Source organism: Myodes glareolus, chromosome X, assembly GCF_982192425.1.
Source record: "Myodes glareolus chromosome X, mMyoGla1.1, whole genome shotgun sequence".
NCBI lineage: Eukaryota > Metazoa > Chordata > Mammalia > Rodentia > Cricetidae > Myodes > Myodes glareolus.
The window spans coordinates 118,032,866-118,052,194 of record NC_142053.1 but is presented as its reverse complement, the minus strand read 5'-3'; the positions used below and the strand labels follow the sequence as shown (position 1 = coordinate 118,052,194).

Genomic DNA, 19,329 nt, shown 5'->3' with positions numbered 1-19,329 from the left:
CTCTTGAATAACAAATAGAAAAGGCACTAGAAGTGCATATTGCTATGGCAAGAAAACTAGTATTCACATATGGTGTTCCCAGAGAAGAAGGGCCCAGATACTGGGAATGTGGTTGCATTAGAAATAAAGCTTGTTTCTCCAAAATGACATGCTTAAGCTGTATATAGCTAATTTTCACGAACAATCAATGGAACTACAACAAATTATTCTAAACTTAAACAGTATTTATTTATTTATTTATTTATTTAAACTTGAATTTAGAAAACCCTTTAGGGCCTTGTGGGGAATGGGATGGAGATATGGAGATGCAGGGATAGTTCCTGGACATTTTTGGGTAGCTGTTACTTATTTCATCTTATTTGTTACAGATATTTGGATGATAAATATATAGGAGTATAGTATTTTCATTTTGTTTGTGTAGTTCTCAGATAATTAAGATTGACACCAAAGCAAACTTGAAAGAACTAAAATTAAACTTGAGGATAACATTTTACAGCACTCTTCTGAGGTGCTTGTATGTATTCACAATTGACTTATTTCAGAAAATTAAATCTTTTTCTTTCTGTATAATAATTGATATCCAAAATTATATTCACCTTTTGGCTTTTCCTCTCTCCTAAATTATTCTTCCCTGGAACTGCAAGCCAGATTAGAATAGGACTGTTGAGCTTCTCTGCACACTGCTAGATTTCTGTGTCATTTAATTGCATTTCTGACCCCTCCAGGGCCAGACCATGGGACAAGAATTAACTAAAGGGCTGTTGTCAGCACCACTGCACCACTCATTGGCAAACATATGTGGAAGCCATGACTGCTGCCCCTGAGTTGTTAGGACTAGCTGAGAATGTGTGATGGGAAGTGAGTTCCTTGAAATGAATTGGTGACAATGGCTGATATTTGTGTATATCTATACCCAGGATCACATACCCAACTATCTCTAGCACTCAGTAGATAAAGAAGAATAAAATACTGAAAATCATGTTTTCTGTCTCATAGGCATGGATGGATTTTTAAAATCAGATGAGAGACAGAGATTAGCTAAAGAGAGACGGGAAGAAAGAGAAAAATGTCTGGGTAAGTTGTATACTTTGGCTGTTGAAGTTCAAGAAAGTAGAAATGAGATAGTGTCTTTTCTAAGGTCATTAGAAATCTGTGAATGAATAGGAAGAGAACTAAGACTTGGTAGACAAGTCTAGAGAACTGAGGATGACACAGAACACAGTGACTGGAAATGATCACAAACACTGCATAATTCTCTGAGCAGTTCATTTACTCACCAAATATGGAACCTGCACTATGTCCTAGTCAGTATCCTTGGAGCTATGGACACCAATTGCCTCCACTGGGACTGGAGAGATGGTTCAGTGGTTAAAAGCACTGACTGCTCTTCCGGAGAACACAGGCTCAATTTCTAGAACACACACGTCAGCTCACAACTGTCAGTAACTCCAGTCCCAGGGGTTTCAATGCCCTTTTCTGGTCTCGTTGGGCACTACAATGCATGGTGCATATACATACATGCAGGCAAAACACCCATACACATAAACACAACAAAACCATTGTTTCCTCTGATCCGAGGAAAGCCTTGATGACCTCATTTATCCACTATGTGTGCTCACCTTCTATTTTGGTATCTAGAAGAGCCATCCTCAAGAGAACTGTAAAAACCAACACCCATTTTCTGCATTACCACAGTATTCCCAGTTGAGAAAGGCTTTTATTTTTTAACCTCTAATTAACTGAAGATACCACCATGAAGTGATGTGAAGCAGGTAGATGATAATTTCCCCTATTGAATTAAGGTGAACAAGAAGCTTTTGGATTCTTGGGCAATCAGTGCACTGATTCTTGGGCAGTTCAGGCACTATCTCCAGGGATCCTTTCCCTTGTCTGCTAAGTAGAGGTAAGGGCTTCTTAGTAAATGGCTTGATGGGAAGACAAGGCTCTGTGTATCTTAATGCTTTGCCCAGATCACTGTGCATGCTCATTTAACATGATTTTATTGAATGTACCCTTAAACTATAATTATTATGAATCACTGTATGGCTTAGCTGTTGTATACAAGTTTGGCTTAATGATAGCAATAATAGTCACAATTCCTCTTTGTAGAAACATTATTTTGTGTTCTACATTCATTGTATCATTTTCTTCACCATATTGTTATTGCTATCTCTGTGTAACTGAGAAGAAAAACAAGGTAGAGAGATAACATATTTGACATGCTCCACACTGCTTAATTACTGCCATTCTAGGATTTCACCAGATTATTTCTGTGTTCTTTGTCTTAACTCAGTCCACGTAAGGAGCTCTTGGAATTACACTTATGCTTCCATTTCTCAGCTGCCAGGGAACAGCAGATCTTAGAGAAACAGAAAAGAGCCAAACTTCAGTATGAGAAACAAATTGAGGAGCGATGGAGAAAACTTGAGGAGCAGCGTCAGCGAGAGGACCAGAAGAGGGCTGCAGTGGAAGAGAAGAGGAAGCAGAAGCTCCGAGAAGAAGAGGTGAGGTCCTGAGAGCCTGCTACCCCAGCCAGCTCAGCAACTCACATAGGGCAAAAGTGTTCAGGGCATTTTGTATGCTGCTCAAGAATGGGCTATAAGAAAGACTAACTCCCAAATCTTGCCTAATGACTTAGCATGCCACCTTTCAGTACCACAATACAAAGAGTTAGCGGGTGTAGCACTGGCAGAGTTACAAAGAGACTTAGCCATTCGGTTCAGATTTGTTGTATAACCCAGGGCAAAATGCTTGATCTCTCTGGGCCCTGGTTTGCTTGTCTTTGCCGTGAGGGGTTGAATTTTTGATGGTTTCCAAGGATTCTCTCAAGCATAACTTTTTCTTACTAAATTAAGACACACAGGGACTTGTGGCTTGGGTTTGAGTGATAGAAAACTGAGTGTTACAGCCAAAAGGAGGTTTGTCCTTTGAAGACAAAGACCAACGAGTATAATATGATCATTATTTACTGTTTGAAAACTATTCTATGTTTGAATTCAAAAATGCTAGTGAATTTAAATTTTAATGCAGCTCCCTGCTTTAATCATCCTTTCTAGTTACCTTTTAAAAAAGAAATGGAATACAGTTATCACTATGGAGTCCATTATTACTAAACTTTGGAAGTGTTTTTAGGAAGCATATTTGAGTTATAGATTTTCTTAACAAGTATATTTTAAGGATGTAATCATACCCTTGTATCAGGAGATCATCATTTTTTATTCATAAGGTGTAATGACTCATCTTTTAGTATGAACAATGTAGCAGTTTGTCAATTTACAGCACTATTTAATATAGACTTTTATTACAAATTTAGTGTTTTTAAAGTCTCTGAATGATTACTATATATTTACTTATTTTTATAATAAGATTTAATAAGAAAATAAAAACATCAGAATTGGACAGGACAAGCAAACAGAAGGAAAAGAGCCCAAGAATCAGAGACCCACTCATTTGAACACTCAAGAATTCCATAAAAACACTAAACTGGAAGCCATATTATATAACAGAGAACCCGGTGCAGACATGTGCAGGGCCACATGCTGCTTCAGTTTTGTAAGTTCATATGAGCTTTGATCATGTTGATTTAGAGGGCTTTGCTTTCTTGGTATCTGCCATCCTCTCTGGCTCTTATACTTTGCACCTCCTCTTCTATGGGGTCCCTAAGCCCCAAGAGGAGGGACTTGATGGAAACATCTCATTTAGGGTTGATTGTTCTAAGAACTCTCACTCTCTACATAATGTCTGGCTGTGAGTCTCTATGTTTCTTCCCATCTGCTTCAAGAGGAAGCATTTTTGATAATGACTGAGCAAGGCACTGATCTATGGGTATAGCATATTGTCATCAGGAGTAATCTTATTGCTACATATTTTGTTTACTTGTTTTATTTTTAGGATGGTGTGTTTTGGTTTCCCCTAGGTCCCTAGACTATTTAGTCTCAGGTTCTTGGTCACCCAAGGAGTATGAGTTCTATCTTGTGGAGTGGGCCTTAAATCAAATCAGATATTGGTTGGTTACTCCCACAAACTTTGTGTCACCATTGCACTAGTATATTTTGCAAGCAGGACACCATTGTAGATCAAAGGTTTATGGCTAGCTTGGTGTTTACATCTCTCTTTTGGTAGCATGCAAAGTACCTTCCTGCACCAACAACTTAGTTGTAAAGGCTCTATGTAGGTACCAGCTCAACTTCTCCATGTTCAATAATTTGTGCATCTTCAGCAATGACACCTTACTGTTAGTTTGTGGATAACAATCTATAGTTTTGGCAACAGCCTGGGTTATATAAGGATTCCCATGGGACTCTTTTGGCCAACAGCTCAATAAGATGTAACTAGTTCCAATACTGGAAGCTTCATTTGGTGATCAGAAATGGCCAATTGGGACTCTTGTTTACCTCATTATTTGGTAATTTCATTTAGATCACCTTCATATATGCATATGTTTTAGGAAACTTCTACTGTATTAGGTTTCCATATGACCCCCCCCATGCCCTTTAATTTTAGCTGTCTATCCCCATATTCCCTCCCTCATCCCACTCTCCTCTTCCGCTCCCAACTTGATCCTCCTATTCCAGCCCACCCATCCATCCATAACTGTCTATTCTATTCCCCATTCCTAATGAAATCTAACTGTACCCCAATTCACTTACTCTGTATCTAACTCTGGTTCTAGAATTGGTTATCGTTGACTTAATGACTATTAGCCACAAATAAGTAAATATATACCATATTTGTCTTCCTGGGTCTGTGATACCTCACTCAAAATGATCTTTTTTTTCTAATTTTATCCTTTTACCTGTAACTTTCATGATTTCATTTTTTTTTTTACTGCTGAGTAATACTCCGTTCTGTAAATGTAGCACATTTTCTTTATCCATTCTTCTGTTGAGGGACATCTAGATTGGTTCCAGTTTCTGGCTATTATGAAAAGAACAGTGAACATGGTTTAGCAAGTATCCTTGTGGTAGGATGAAGCATCCTTTGGATATATGCCCAAGAGCGGTATAGCTGGATCTTGAGATAGATCAATTCCCAACTTTCTGAGGAACCACCATATTCATTTCCATGGTGACTGTTCAGGTTTCTACTCCCACCAGCAATGGATGAGTGTTCCTCTTGCTCAACATCCTCTCTAGCATGAGTTGTCACTTGTGCTATTGATCTTAGCCATTTTGATGGATGTAAGATGGAATCTCAACGTAGTTTTGATTTGCATTTCCCTGATGGCTAAGGATATTAGACATTTCTTTAGGTGTTTCTCAGCCATTTGTGTTTACTCTTTTGAAAATTCTCCCTTTAGATCTACAGTCCATTTTTAATTGGGTTGGTTGTTTACTTGATATCTAGTTTTTTGAGTTCTTTATATATTCTGGATATGAGCCATCTATCAGATGTGTCATTGATAATATTTTCCCTTTCTGTAGGCTGCCCCTTTGAATAACAGTATTATTTGCTGTGCAGAAGCTTTTTAGTTTCGTGAGGTCTATTTATTTGTTTGTTTTTACATCCCAACTGCAGTTTCACCTCCCAAGTCCTGGGATTAAAGGAAGTCCTTCACCACTACAGCACGGCTTTACATCATGTAACTTGACTCCATTCATTTTTCTGTTCCTTCTCATCTGCCTGCCACCACCACACCTCCTCCCACCCAGATAAAACAAAATTTAAGAGAAAAAAGAAAAAAATATAAGGAAAACATTAAAAATCTCATTCAGAAGCACAAGGCCTGCCAGAGCCATGTTTCCCGTGCTCTGGCTGGCTGTAGTCTCTTCGGTAGAAGTGTTTCTTTTATGAACCTGGGTGCCCTTGTTTTTGGTGCATAGATGTTAAGAATTGCAGTGTCCTTTTAGAGGATTTTTCCTTTGAATATTTAGTGTCCTTCTGTAGATGGTTATTTTTACTCTTTGCTCTTTTTTTTCGGGGCAGGGGGGCTGTCACCCAGCTCCCAAAGAGATCACACAGGGAGTCTTATTCTTACTTATGAATGCCCAGCTTTAGCTTGGCTTGTTTTTTGCCAGCTTTTCTTAGTTTATCCTGTCTACCTTTGTCTCTGGGTTTTTATCTTTATCCTATATGCCTTTCTTTACTTCTAACTCCGTGACGTTCTGTGTAGCTACGTGGCTGGCCCCTGGAGTCCTCCTTCTTTTCTTGCTCCTTGGTTTTTCTTCCCAAATTTCTCTCTATCTGTCAACCCCACTTACCCTTCCTCCTGCCTTGCTATTGACTGTTCAGCTCTTTATTAGACTAATCAGGTGTTTGAGACATGCAAAGTACCAGCTTCATAGAGTTAAACATAAAAGAATGCAACACATCTTTGCATCTTTAAAACAAATGTTCTACAGCATAAACAAAAACGCATCTTAAAAATAATTTTCTACAATATCCTTTCCTATCTATTCTGCTTAGTTTTGGTTTGAAATTTATTTTGTCGGACATTAAAATGGCTAAACTAGCTTGCTTCTTAGGTCCATTTGTTAGAAATACCTTTTCTCATTCTTTTACCATGAGCTAATGTCTATCCTTGATGCTAAAGTATGTTTGTTGGATGCAACAGAAGGATGGATCCTGTTTTCACATCTTTTCTGTTTGATTCCTGTTATTTTGTTTTTGTTGTTGTTGGTGTTGGTGGTGGTGTGTGTGTGGTTGTGGTTTGTGTGTTCCCCCCTTTTGATTTTCTGTTCTGGGATTATTTATTCCCTATATTTTCTTGACAATAGTTAATCTCTTTAGGTTGGTGTTTTCCTTCTAGTGCCTTCTGTAGAGCTGGATTTGTAGATAGATATTGTTTAATTTTGGTTTTATCCTGAAATGTCATTATTTTCTCCATATATGGTGATTGAAAGTTTTGCTGGTTATGGAATTCTGTGCTGGATCTGTTCAGGTACTTCTGGCTTTCAGAGTCCCCATTGAGAAGTCAGGTGTGATTCTAATAGGTCTGCCTTTATATGTTACTTATTCTTTTTGCCTTGTAGTTTTTAATATTCTTTCTTTGTTCTATACATTTAACATTTTGATTATTATGTGCTGGGGGACTTTCTTTTCTAGTCCAACCTATTTGGTATTCTTATGCTTCTTGTATCTTGATAGGCATCTCCTTTAGGTTAGAGAAATTTTCTTCTGTGAGTTTGTTGAAAATATTTTCTATGCCTTTGACCTGTTTTTTTCTCCTATCATTCTTATTCTTAAATTTGGTCTTTTCATAATGCCCCAGATTTTCTGGATATTTTGTGCCAGAATTTTTTATTTAACATTTTCTTTGACAAAGGTATATATTTCTTCTATCATGTCTTCAGTGCCTGAGATTCTCTCTTCAATCTGTTTTTGCTTTTTTTTTGGTTTTCAAGACAGGCTCTGTAGCTTTTGGAGCCTGTCCTCAAACTAGCCCTTGTAGACCAGGCTGGCCTCAAACTCACAGAGATCCACCTGCCTCTGCCTCCCGAGTGCTGGGATTAAGGGTGTGAGTCACCACTGCTCAGCTTTCTCCAATCTCTTGTATTCTGTTAGTAAGGTTTGCTTCTTAGGTTCCTGTTCAGGTTCCTAAATTTTTCCTTTCCAGATTTCCCTCAGTTTGGGTTTTCCTTATTGATTCTGTTTCCACTTTCAGGTCTTAAACAGTTTTATTCATATTCCTCTACTATTTGTTTGTGTTTTCATATATTTCTTTAAGTGATATATTCATTTCCTCTTTAAGGACCTCTAATATATTCATAAAGGTTCTTTTGAAGTCCTTATCTTATGCTTTAGCTGTATTGCATTCATAGGGTCTGCTGTAACAGGGTTGCTGGATTCTAGTGGAGACATACTATCCTAGCTGTTAATGATTATGTTTTTAACGCTGACATCTATATATTTTGGATTGGGGTGATTGTAAACCTAGGTGCTGATAAAGGTCTTGTCTTTGTCAGGTGGTCTATTTTGTACCTTAGTTTCTGTTGCCTTTTCTGCTTCTTAGGAGAGAGTGGTGGCTGTGTGTTGCATGGTAGGAAATTCTTCTGGGATCTTGATATATGTGGCTGCTGGGAGTTTCAGGTAAATGTGGTTTTGAGTGTTGGGAGCTAACAGTTAGGAATAGGGATGGGCTGGGGGGACCTGCAGGGGTCTACAGGAGGGAGGAAAACCAGGATGTGGTAATTTCACTGGAAATGGGGACAGAGAGTGAGGAAGGATCACAGCCAAAGCTCTGCTATAGAGCTGGGGATGAGACTTGGAGGAATGCAGAAAGAGGTGAAAATCTGAAGTTAGCCTGCTTGTTTACCTGGTGAGAGTGGCTTGTCAGTTCCCAGGAAGTGGAAGTTGGAAGTTATGATTTAAAAAAATGAGTAGGGGGAGGGAGACTAGGAGGGGAAGATCTTTGTGGTTCACTAGAGATGGGAGCCATTTGGAAGGGAGAGAACAGCAGAACTGGGCATGAAACTGGAGGGTTGGATTTGGAAGAGCGAAGGGAGTGGTGAAGATCCTCTAGTCAGCCTACTTGCTTCCCTAGCCAGAGTCCACTTTCTCTCTCTTTTTTAAATTTTAAAGAAGACATATGTACACTGACCATGGACTGAACCACACATATTGAGACCCACCTTTGCCTGTAAAGTGGCATCTATTTATGGTGATTTGTGTTTTCTTAGCAGAAGAAGGTCTAAGCAAGGCTGTGGTTGACTGTTGCTGGCTTCAGTCTGATTGCTGTGACTTTTTCTGGTCTCAATTTATACCTCATTCCTATCACTAAGCAACTGGTAGCTAGAACAAGTCATATAGCCCCCTCCCAACTCTGTTTCCTCAGACCCAAAAAGAAACAGGGACTGAAGAAGGTGACTTGTAAAACTGTCCAGCAAGCACTTACTACAGAGTAATCACTAGAAATGTGACACTCTCTCCAGTTATTTCAGGTGACTTTGGTGGAGGCAAGGTCAAGATAGAGCTCCAGAAGACATGAAACAGTCTATGTACTGTTTTAAAAAAAACAGTAAACCACATGGAAATAGAGGCCTGACGTTCAGAGTTTCAAGGTTATCCTTGGTTTCATAGACAGTTTGAGACTAACCCAGGCCATGTTTCAATAAAATATAAAAAATTTCTGGATAAAAATCCAAAAAAGAAAACAACAAAATTCACATAGACCTGGTGGTACAGGTTTCTAATACTAGCTACTTAGGAGTCTAGGGTTGTAGGATCAAAAGTTCTCAGGGAATGTCTTGGCTATAGAACAAGTTCAATAAAGAGTACTAAGGGTACAACTCAGTGATAGAGCACATCCCTAACACATGTATATCCTTAGGTTCAATCCTCAGTATTGGCAGGGGAGCCAGGGTATGAGAACTGTTTGGGTAATTTAAGACAGATACATCCATTCTTATAGCCTGTGTGTTTTTCATGAGTCACTGGACTTGCCCATTTTCTTTCTTTCCCATCCTCCATTCCTTGATGACTTAGAGTTTGTCCCTTTCTCCCTTGCATACCTATTTTAATTCTTGACATCCTGCTGAACTGCTGATTCAAGATAAAGCTTGTAACTGCTTCTTCCAGAAAGGAACACTATGAAGTGTCACATTAGATACTTCTCATGCTTCAGCACATCTTGCAATGTGACAGAGGTCCACTTTGGCGGCAATTTCTATGCATAATTTTCCTTTATAGAACATTAGTCTTAGAGGCACTTAATGTAGTCAGTCTCATACTCATTGTTAATGAGGGGATATCATGTTAGGTGGTTGATCCTGATACAATTTAACCTGTAGTAGTTTAACTTCTGGATGTTTTCTGGCTCTGTGCTTTCTTTTCATCCTAATGTAATGCAATCTAACCTTTTGTCAACATAAACACAATCTGAAATTACTTTTTTCTTTTTCCTAGGAACTATGTGGCACAAATTTAGCATGTCAGGTCTAAACTGAGAGCTGGGCTTTGTAAGGTTGTGTAGCAACCCAAAAAACCAGAAGCTTGCCTTTGTCACCTGCTCTCACCCTCAGGGCCTCAGGAGACCCAGGTGTAGTAGCTTAGGAACTTTCCACACATAGGATAACCAGTTAACCACATCAGGGTTAGTTATACTGCTGATACAAAAATTAGTGTTTTTTTATGTGTGATCTTTAGGGCGGTAGGATTGCTCTGCCCTGTGGAAGTCCTCTAAAGGAAGCCTTCTGTGGTCAACTCTGGTTCTTGGAGATCTCAGTGAGGGCTGTTGAATGCTCAGCACCTGGCTCTAGAATGTTGGTTTTTCCCTCAGTGGTGAATTTAAGTTCTTTCAGTCATGTTCTGTCTCTGTCAACCAAGAAAACACTTCAATGGAAAGGTTATTCATTTGATATAGGCCATTTTGCTTCTTGAGCCTATTGTAAAGTGTTGCAGGAGTCTTACCCCTTGGCTCTGGTATTTCGAAGATCATAAGTCTGTCAGCTCCTCTCTCCCATGCACCCCATTCCTGTTTCATATTCCTATGATGACAATAATACTGTTCTTATAAACTTATGTGTCCCAGCACAGAAGTGGGTGATCTCAGTATCCCTTAATACCATACTAGGACTTTAAGAATGGCCAGAACCAAATAAAGTTATTCTGAAGTGAAACCAGTAATGAATCAGATACATCAAGACCAGATAATAAATAAATTCATGTAATGAAAAACTATTTAGTCTCAGACTTGGGCAGCTGTGTTTCACTCATCTGGTGGTAAAGTTCTGTTTCTTCCAAGTTCCAACTTTTATCTGGAAGACTACCACTGTTCATCATCAGAACTTAATGGCCCAAGAGCATCAGGATAAGACATCCAAGAAATGCACGCTCATGATTGGAGAGTGCCTGACCCCAAACTAGAACACTGATGCTTAAGTCATGATTACTCAGGTTTTGCTAAAATAATTTTTCTTGATTGTTTTCATTAATCCACACAAAAAAACCTTAGCTACACATTTGTAGTTCAATAGAGGGTTAGTCTAGTCCTAGAGCAGTGTAATGACCAGCCTTACCTCGGGCTTCTCCAGTAGAAGAAAGGAGTGGAGCTGGTATTTGCATTGTCATCGAGGTAGTGGGGGTGCAGAATTAGAACACCTTTGCTTCACTGTCAAGAACAACTTTATGAAACTAACACTTTGGTTAATATGGGTAATTTGATAAATCCTACTTTAAAAGAGAAGCTTGGTATCTGTTTTTATTTTCTCGTTAAAAATTACTTAGTCCCTGCTACCACCCCACCTATACACATACACCTAACTGTGGCAAGGCATTAGGTGTTTTATTTTGTAGCTAGAAGTTTCTGTATCTTTGTCAAATCTTGGACTTTGCAGTATTATCTTAAGAGTAATATGAGCAGAAAAGTATTACAGTATTACAGTGTAGAAAAGGAGCTCAAAGATGAAAATGGGGCTTTATAAAATGTGTTTCAAAGGCAAGTGCTGTTCTCAAATGCTATATAAAGGACTGAAAATTCAAATTATACTTCAATTTAAACTTTTCTCATGTTTTCAATTTGAAAGGCTGTATTTGTTACTGGGACAAAATTTCAGTTCTCTTAACCAGATTTGAGACAGGCTTGAAAGAGTTACTGCTTATTGAGCATTATTCATACGCAAATCAGGAGCTGGCATAGCAACAGCATCTCCCCAAGGAGGAGAGGGGAGGAGACAAAACAGGATGCAGTGTTCACAGTCTGTGGTTGGAGAAGCCAGCACTAGCCTAGCTGTATTGTTTACTCTCAACCCACCAAAAGGCATTGGTGTGGTGAAGAAAGCACACATACATGGGTTTAGGATGCTGAGCACAGAAAAACCCATTTGGTGATTCATCTAGGCATCAGTGCAGTACAACTGAGTGATTGTTACTATTTTCTGTTAATATTCTATGCTTTTTGCATTGGGGATTTGGGCAGGAACGCTTGGAAGCAATGATGCGCCGGTCCCTGGAGCGTACACAGCAGCTAGAGTTGAAGAAGAAGTGTTCATGGGCAGGATCATCGGCCTCAGGGCCTGGAGGACGTGATGGTGAGTTTAATGCTATCTCTGCATTGCAGGGCCCCTATGGGGAGATCATGGGCATGACTAGATGTCTGCAGAATTGGAAGATGCTATGCACAGCTTTACAGGCACCTTTTCAGATGCTTAAACTGCCACGTTTCTTGTGTGTGTATGCATTTCTCATAAAGGGAGCTGTCATTCTTCTTGCTATCAGATAGTTGAAGCATGAATACCGGGCTTTGGGGGAAAAGCAAAAGAAAAGCAAAGAAAGCAAATACAATCTAGCTGGACTAAGCATGCAGGCCCAAAAATAATCTCATTTTAGGAGAGAGGTAATGGCAGGAGACACAGTCACAGCCCTAAATGTGACTGAAAAAGGTATAGCAGTTACTCTCTAAGAAGGGTCAGCCTTTTCCTTCTTCCTTATGATTTTTTTGTTGCTTTTTATTCTTTCATTTTAAAGCAACTTACTTCATTATCTAATTCATAATCATCTTTCAATTTTCAACTGCCGAAATGGATAATATCAGGATGACTTTTTCCTCTTTTCAGTGTCATAGTGTGTTTCAGGTATTCAGTATTCTGTTATGTAGGAGTTATGTGCTAACTCTTTTTGAGAGCAGATGTTTAAATTACCATATCCTGACTTTGCCATCTTGTCCTTTTAATTATTTGGCAGTGAATATACCATTTCTTTTTTCCTTTTGAGAAGGCAATAACTAATTTTCTACTTTTCTTATTTCTTTATTAGAAACTAAATTGCGACAACAAATTGGAACTTTTTTTTACCTCTCTTTGCTCTGATTTTTTTTCTGCATAGGTGAATCAGAAAATACCCCACCCCTTCCTCTAACTTTAGCAGCCAGCACCCTCCCTTCGGACACAGGGACCACTACAGCTGCTGCCGAACCCACCAATGGTATACCCGAGCATCACCATCCCATAGTGTTTGTGATGACTGTTCTGATCACCCTCCTCCATCACTGTGTCTGTCTCAAGTACTTTCACAATTGATTTCTTAGTCTGACTTGTCATGACTTTTTCTCTAGAACTGTGAACAGCATTCCCATATGTTTTCTTAAAGCTGCATGCTTTAAATCTTAGTGTCCTGGAGACATTTCATCCTCAGCTCACTAACTTCTGCCTTTAAAAAAACTCATCAGTATTTGACTTTTGTGCATTTAGACATTTAACAGTTTCATTAACCATCTTATTTTAGGTATCAAGTAACAAGGCACTTTTCATTACTTCTGGTGAAAAACCAGAAATCACACAGATTTCTAAATAGAATATTTGAGCTTGGCTAATGTGATAAATTTCTGAGGAGGTGTTCAAGAGGTAGTGGTAGGGAATTTATCAGTGCTAACATAGGGAATCCACATAGTTAGACAACTTGGCTTTATGTCTAACTCTGTCTCTCTTTCCAAAGGCTTTTTGTTTCAGATACAAACATAGAAAATACTTATGGTTTAGACTAAGAGAAAAACTTAGTTTGCATTTAGTAATGACTTTAGAAATCCTACACATTTGAATGATAAACTGAAAATGAGAAATAGAAGGCATGTGATATTTACCAGCAATATAGAGAGGAATATTAGTTGTAGGAATAAATATTTTATTTTTGGCTTTTCTCTGACACAGAATATCCTTATTGGTCGTATCAGTATCACAGATTTTGCTTTATGGGTTGAGATTTGGTTCTCTCCCATGGAAAAGTGAGAACAGAGTAGTACTATCTAAGGCTAGTAACAAGGTGAGGTGTGTGACTCAGACATATAATTTATGGAAATTCCAAAAATATCAAGATGAGATCATATTTTAATGCTGTATTTTAAAAGATTTAAACCATCGACAAATCCATATTAAACACAATAACATTGCCTCCAACTTCCCCTCACTCCCTTCCCTGTTTCCCCAGGGAACCCATTTTGTTACCTATTCTAAGCATGCACTCCACCACTGAGTAACATCTCTGACCATAATATTGAATTTCTGGAGACTAGTGCTATGCCAAGCCATATCAGAACCTGAGACAAAGGGGGAAAAGTATACAGTTATATACGTGGTTTTATAATTTTTAGTAGTTGCTTATTTTTCTGGAAAGTTAAAGTAATTAAAAATCAAAGAGTAAGAGTTAAAATTTAAAACATCATTTCAAGTATAAGTATTTTATGTATCCTCAATTAAAATATGTTATATTTTGATTTTATCTTAAAATGATTTAAGATAGCCACTTGGTCAGAAGAAATTGCCCTATACAAGGAATTCTCTCATTTGAAAATATAAGCTAAATTTTGAAAATACTAGGAGTTAGCTTCCTCAATAGCAATGCATGCATAGTTTTACTTTTGCCTTGGGTTTTAACATAGTTTCACATGCACTGTCAATAATTTTCTGTTGGTTGTAATGATTTAATTTAGAAGTCAATCTAAAACAGTGACTGGAATATAAGAACACCAAATCTAGGGCCAGAAGTTTATATCCTTACTGTACTGTTAAAGCATTTGCAGAAGAGCCATTTTGATGCTCTCTCTTAAAATAGGAACATCAGCAACTGCTGAAGTTAGTGCTACTTTAAACACAACTCCTTGCATTACAGATTGCATTCTTTTTCCAATTTGAGCCTCAAATAATTCTGTTTCATCACATACAGTTTTAGTCAAGGTGCAAGTTATTTCTAGGAATAGTTGTCCCTGGTGAACACAAGAAAACACTAGGTGAGATTAGTATCATTTTTAGCTGAGTGTCTGAGTGAGTCTGAACATTTGATTTAACGAGAAAAACATGGTAAAGAATTTGCAAACCAGTGGTTGCTGTAGCCTGGACACTTAGAGATTAAGATAATGAAAGCAGTGTGCTATGCTACAGTGGAGCACCACTGAATATGTGTGGATGAGGACAGGAAGGACACTTTGAGATTTGATTTCACAGGCTACAGTGATATGAAAACCAACGTCTTTAATGCATTTCTCTGCAGCATGTGACAAACTTTCAACATCAACCATGAATTTGCCAAAGCAGACGGAGCCTCCTATGAGTAAACGCCTGTCTTCATCCACCGTGGCAATATCTTATTCCCCAGACCGAGGCAAGTGAATGGGTAGACCTTGTCTCTCCAGTTTGCTTCTTTCTGGTGTGAATGTCTTGACAGTGTCCTTTGCAAAAGCCTCCTCTCAAGTCTTCTGCAAATATTAGTACTGTCTTAATCTCTAGGGTCTGACTAACAGGACTTTGGAAAGTGATATTGTTCCATAAGGAAAGGTCATTATTGATTGATTGGAACTGATATTCTCCCAGTCTGTAAGAACCTGTTCCACAGAGCATGGAGAAGGTTTTTTTGTTTTGTTTTTTAAGCTCCTGCTGGGTCAGTGATATAATATAATTGATTAGCCAGAAAGAACAGAATTGATTAGTTAGTTATCTGGGAGACTTGATAACATAGAAAAAATGGGACTCTGAAGTCATTCATGGTTTGTAGGCATGCCTATTTTATAAATGAAAACAGAAGTACCGAAATAATATGAGAATGCTCTTTTTCTTTTATTTTATATTCTCCCTACCTCCCATCTACCTGCCCCATCCACTCTTCCTCCATTCAGAAAGGGGCAGATCTCCCATGGAGTCAGCAAAGCATGGCATATCAAGTTTAAGCAGTACCAAGCTATTCCCCTGCATCAAGACTGGGCGAGGCATTCCAGCATGGGGAATAGGTTCAAAAAAGCAAACTCATACACCAGAAACAGATCTTGATTCCACTGCTAGGGGCCCCACAAACAGACGAAGCCACACAACTGTCACCCACATACAGAGGGCCTAGATTGGTCCCATGCAGGCTCCCTAGCTGTTGTCTGTAAGCTCCCACTAGCTCAGGTCAGCTATCTTTGTGGGTATCCCTGTCCTGATCTTGAATCCCCCCTCCATTGATCATACAATCCCTCCTCTGTCTTTTCAACTGGACTCCAGGAGCTCAGCCCAGTGCTTGGCTGTGGATCTCTGCATCTGCCTCCATCAGTTACTGGATGAAGGTTCTCTGATGACAATTAGGGTAGTCACCAATCTGATTACAGGAGATGGCCAGTTCAGGCACCTTCTCCACTTTTGTTAGGAGTCTTACCTGAGGTCATCCTTGTGGATTCTTGGGAGTTTCCCTGGTTACCAGGTTTCTCCCTAACCCAATTTTACCCCCCTCTATCAAGATAGCTCTTTCATTACTCTCTCCTTCAGTCCCACCTCACAACTCGACAAACTTGAGTCCTCACGTTCCCATCCATCCCCTCCCCTCACCTCACACACTCCCAGTTTACCCAGGAGATCTCATGTTTTCCTTTCCAAGGGAAATCCATGTGGACGATGCCTTTTCAAGTAGTGTTTGGTTTGGGAGACAGTGTATATAGAGGGACACATAACTATTTTCAGAACCTGAGAAGATGTAACAGCATCTGTGTTCTGATGGAGGCTCAGAAGATTCATTGGAGGCCTGAATTTTTGCCTTTTGTTAAACATAGGTTAAAAAAAAAGAGGGCTCTTCTTGTGTGCATATTCTAAAGCACAAGCGAAGGAAAGTTGGGTACTCTAAGACTATTGAGGTTGTCAGGTTAGCTAAGAGATGATCAGGAAGAGGTTTGTGACTTGGAAGAGGATAGTGGGACTTTCTGGTTGTCATTCACTGGCATTGACTCTGTTCCTCCATTCCAGAGGAATGATGTATGCAGCAGAGTCATAAGTGTCATAATGCTGCTGACTTCTGATACTCATTCATGGTAACTACTAGACACATGGAGGGAGGAAAGAGTTTGAAAAGAAAATGCTTGACACTTTTAACTCTATAGCTATTCCTTTAGTGAGCATATTCCATATTTTCTCATTCATTTCTTTGCATTGATGAACATGCAAACATAAATATGTTATATCATGGTTGACAACTATTATCTGCTTTGTATTCTAAACTGGAAAATGTTAATCTCCATACCATTTACTAAATAGCTATTCAAACAATATCCATTGTCATATATTATATCCCCAGACCAAAACATTTTAGTTATTAGATTTTATTTTATTTTTGAGTTTTTTGTTGTTGTTTTTGCATAGATTTTTCAGGCAGGATCTCATTCTATACTTCATACTGACCTTGAACTCCTGATATTACTACCTCCATTCCCAAATGCTTGGTGTAAATCATCACATCCTATGAATTTTGAATCATGAATCCTAACTGATAATTGGTTGACTATTATTTTTGTGCTGTTTATGTAATTTTGCCCTTAAATCATTTTTAAAAGATAGGAAAGTATTTATTTTTATATTGTTATAGGATGGCACTTTTCATTTTTAAAAATCGATTTTTTTGTTTGTTTGTTTGTTTTGTTTTATTTTTTGAGACAGGGTCTCTCTGTGTAGTTCTGGCTGTCCTGGAACTCGTTTTGTAGACTGGACTGACCTCAAACTCAGAGGTCCACCTGTGTGTCTCCTGAGTACTGGGATTAAAGGCATATGCCACCATGCCCGACTTTGTATGCTTTTTTAAATCAGTTTTTTAAAATATTTCTTTTAATTTTTTTAATTTTTTAAAATTTTTATTGAAAATATATTCTCTCATACAATACATCCTGACTTGACCTCAGTTTTCCCTTCCTCCACCCCTCCCAACTCCCTCTGACCTCCCCTCTCCCTGATATCCACTTTCTCTCTGTTTCCTTTTCAGAAAAGAGCAGGCCTCCAAGAAGGCCTAAAATGAGTTCTTGTTGTTGTTTCATAGGCACAATCCTACTTTTTCTAGTGCTAGATGTACTTAGGGAGTACTTAGTGAGTCCATATATCTTTTGAAAGGGGTGTTAATTCTCTTCAACTAGTACAGGTCACTGTGGTTGTTTTTTGTTTATTTTGCTTTGTTTCGGTTTTGAGACAGACCCTTACTGTATAGCTAAGTATTCTCCTGCTCCAGTCCCCAAATGCTGTGATTATAGATGTGTACTATTACATATAGCTCAGGTCACTGTAATCGAGTGTTAAATTAGTTCTGATACCACAAGAGTGAGTGAACTATCCTAAACTCTTAAGTTATATCTTACTTGTTTGATTTTACTAGGACAAACTCCAAAGCCATCCTTTGTTAGAATTATTTTTATTTCCACATTTGTTTTGCCGCCAAAATGTTAAGTGTCACATGCACTATCTTGTTTAAACATTATTTTCTTTTATTTTAATTCTGCTTTTTAAAAATTTAATTTAATTCAGCCCTTCAGCTCATTGCATGCACCCTAGTTCCACGGAACCCTTTCTTGTTTTGAGACTGCTAATACCCACGCAGGCTTCTTTAGCCAGAAGCAGAAGTATATATATGCCCTCTGAGCAGGCCAGTGACTCAGGTAAAAGAAGCTAAGCTGTGAAGTCAAAGAAAATTCCTGAAACAGTTTTGATCAGACTTGGATTCCTGAATTTTTGCTTCTCATTTGCTGGCTTTATGAAGTTATTTCAACGGTTAATAGCATTTTCTGCCTGGCTATGTTTTGCTGTTGCTGTTTCTTTTAAAGATGATTAATATATAGGTGAGTAAACTATTTTATGACTGACTGGTGGTATGTGAATGAGGTAGAAAATCGACTTGATGGTCTGTGGAGGTTAGTTGACTTTTCTTAGATGGTTTGGAAAAGTAGCATATAGATCTTACTCCCTGGAGTACCACAGCTGGCTCTACCCCTCATTATTGCTCATATATAAGATGGGAGTTTTTGTTTTATATTTGTTGTAATAAAAACTATATATGGTGGTGAATGTTTGTAATGCCAGCTACTCAGGAGGCCAAAGTAAAAATATCATAAGTTTAAAGCCAGTCTGGGCAACATAGCAAGATCATGTTTCAAAAATTTAATATTAAATTATCACTGGGATTAAATGAGATCATAGTATAAATAATATAACACACTGGTTGGAACAAAGTAAGAGCTCAAAAAATGTCTAGAGCCTTGCTACTTAAAACATGAACCATGATCCCCACAGGGCACAAAGCCGACAGGAAGAAAAGCGCTTTGAAAGGCTGTCAAGCAGTGATGGCTTAGTGCGATCAAAAGTGCATTGTGGGGGTTGGAGAAATGGCTCAATGGTTAAAAACACTTGCTATTGTTCCAGAGGACTTAGAATCTGTTTTCAACACCTACATGGCGGCTCACACTCATTTTTCCCTCCAGTTCCAAGAGATCCAATGTTTTTTTCTGGCCTCTGCAGACACCTGTCATGTATGTGGTACACAGACTTATATTTAAGCCAAACACCCATAGACAAAAATAAACATATTTTTAAAAAATTAAAAATTTAACAGCAATGGAAACTTTGTAGAAAGGCGGCTCTGAGATCATTCCTAGCCTGCACATTGAAGTCTGGCAAACACTGGCCT

The 19,329-nt window shown here is 38.5% G+C and overlaps 1 protein-coding gene across 9 annotated transcripts in view; it reads left to right on the top strand.

Moving 5' to 3' along the window:
• The window catches only part of Map7d2 (MAP7 domain containing 2), a 102,033-nt gene that overhangs the window by 40,176 nt on the left and 42,528 nt on the right, over nt 1–19,329 (top strand). For 6 of the 9 annotated variants that reach the window (XM_087902510.1, XM_087902509.1, XM_048440710.3 and 3 more), the window contains exons 2-6: nt 997–1,074; nt 2,341–2,504; nt 11,855–11,966; nt 12,760–12,858; nt 14,917–15,027. In XM_087902510.1, coding sequence (XP_087758636.1) covers nt 997–1,074; nt 2,341–2,504; nt 11,855–11,966; nt 12,760–12,858; nt 14,917–15,027 — 564 coding nt within the window. The remainder of the gene's footprint in view (nt 1–996; nt 1,075–2,340; nt 2,505–11,854; nt 11,967–12,759; nt 12,859–14,916; nt 15,028–19,329) is intronic. The other 3 variants (XM_048440712.3, XM_048440711.3, XM_087902511.1) reach the window with 1 other exon arrangement.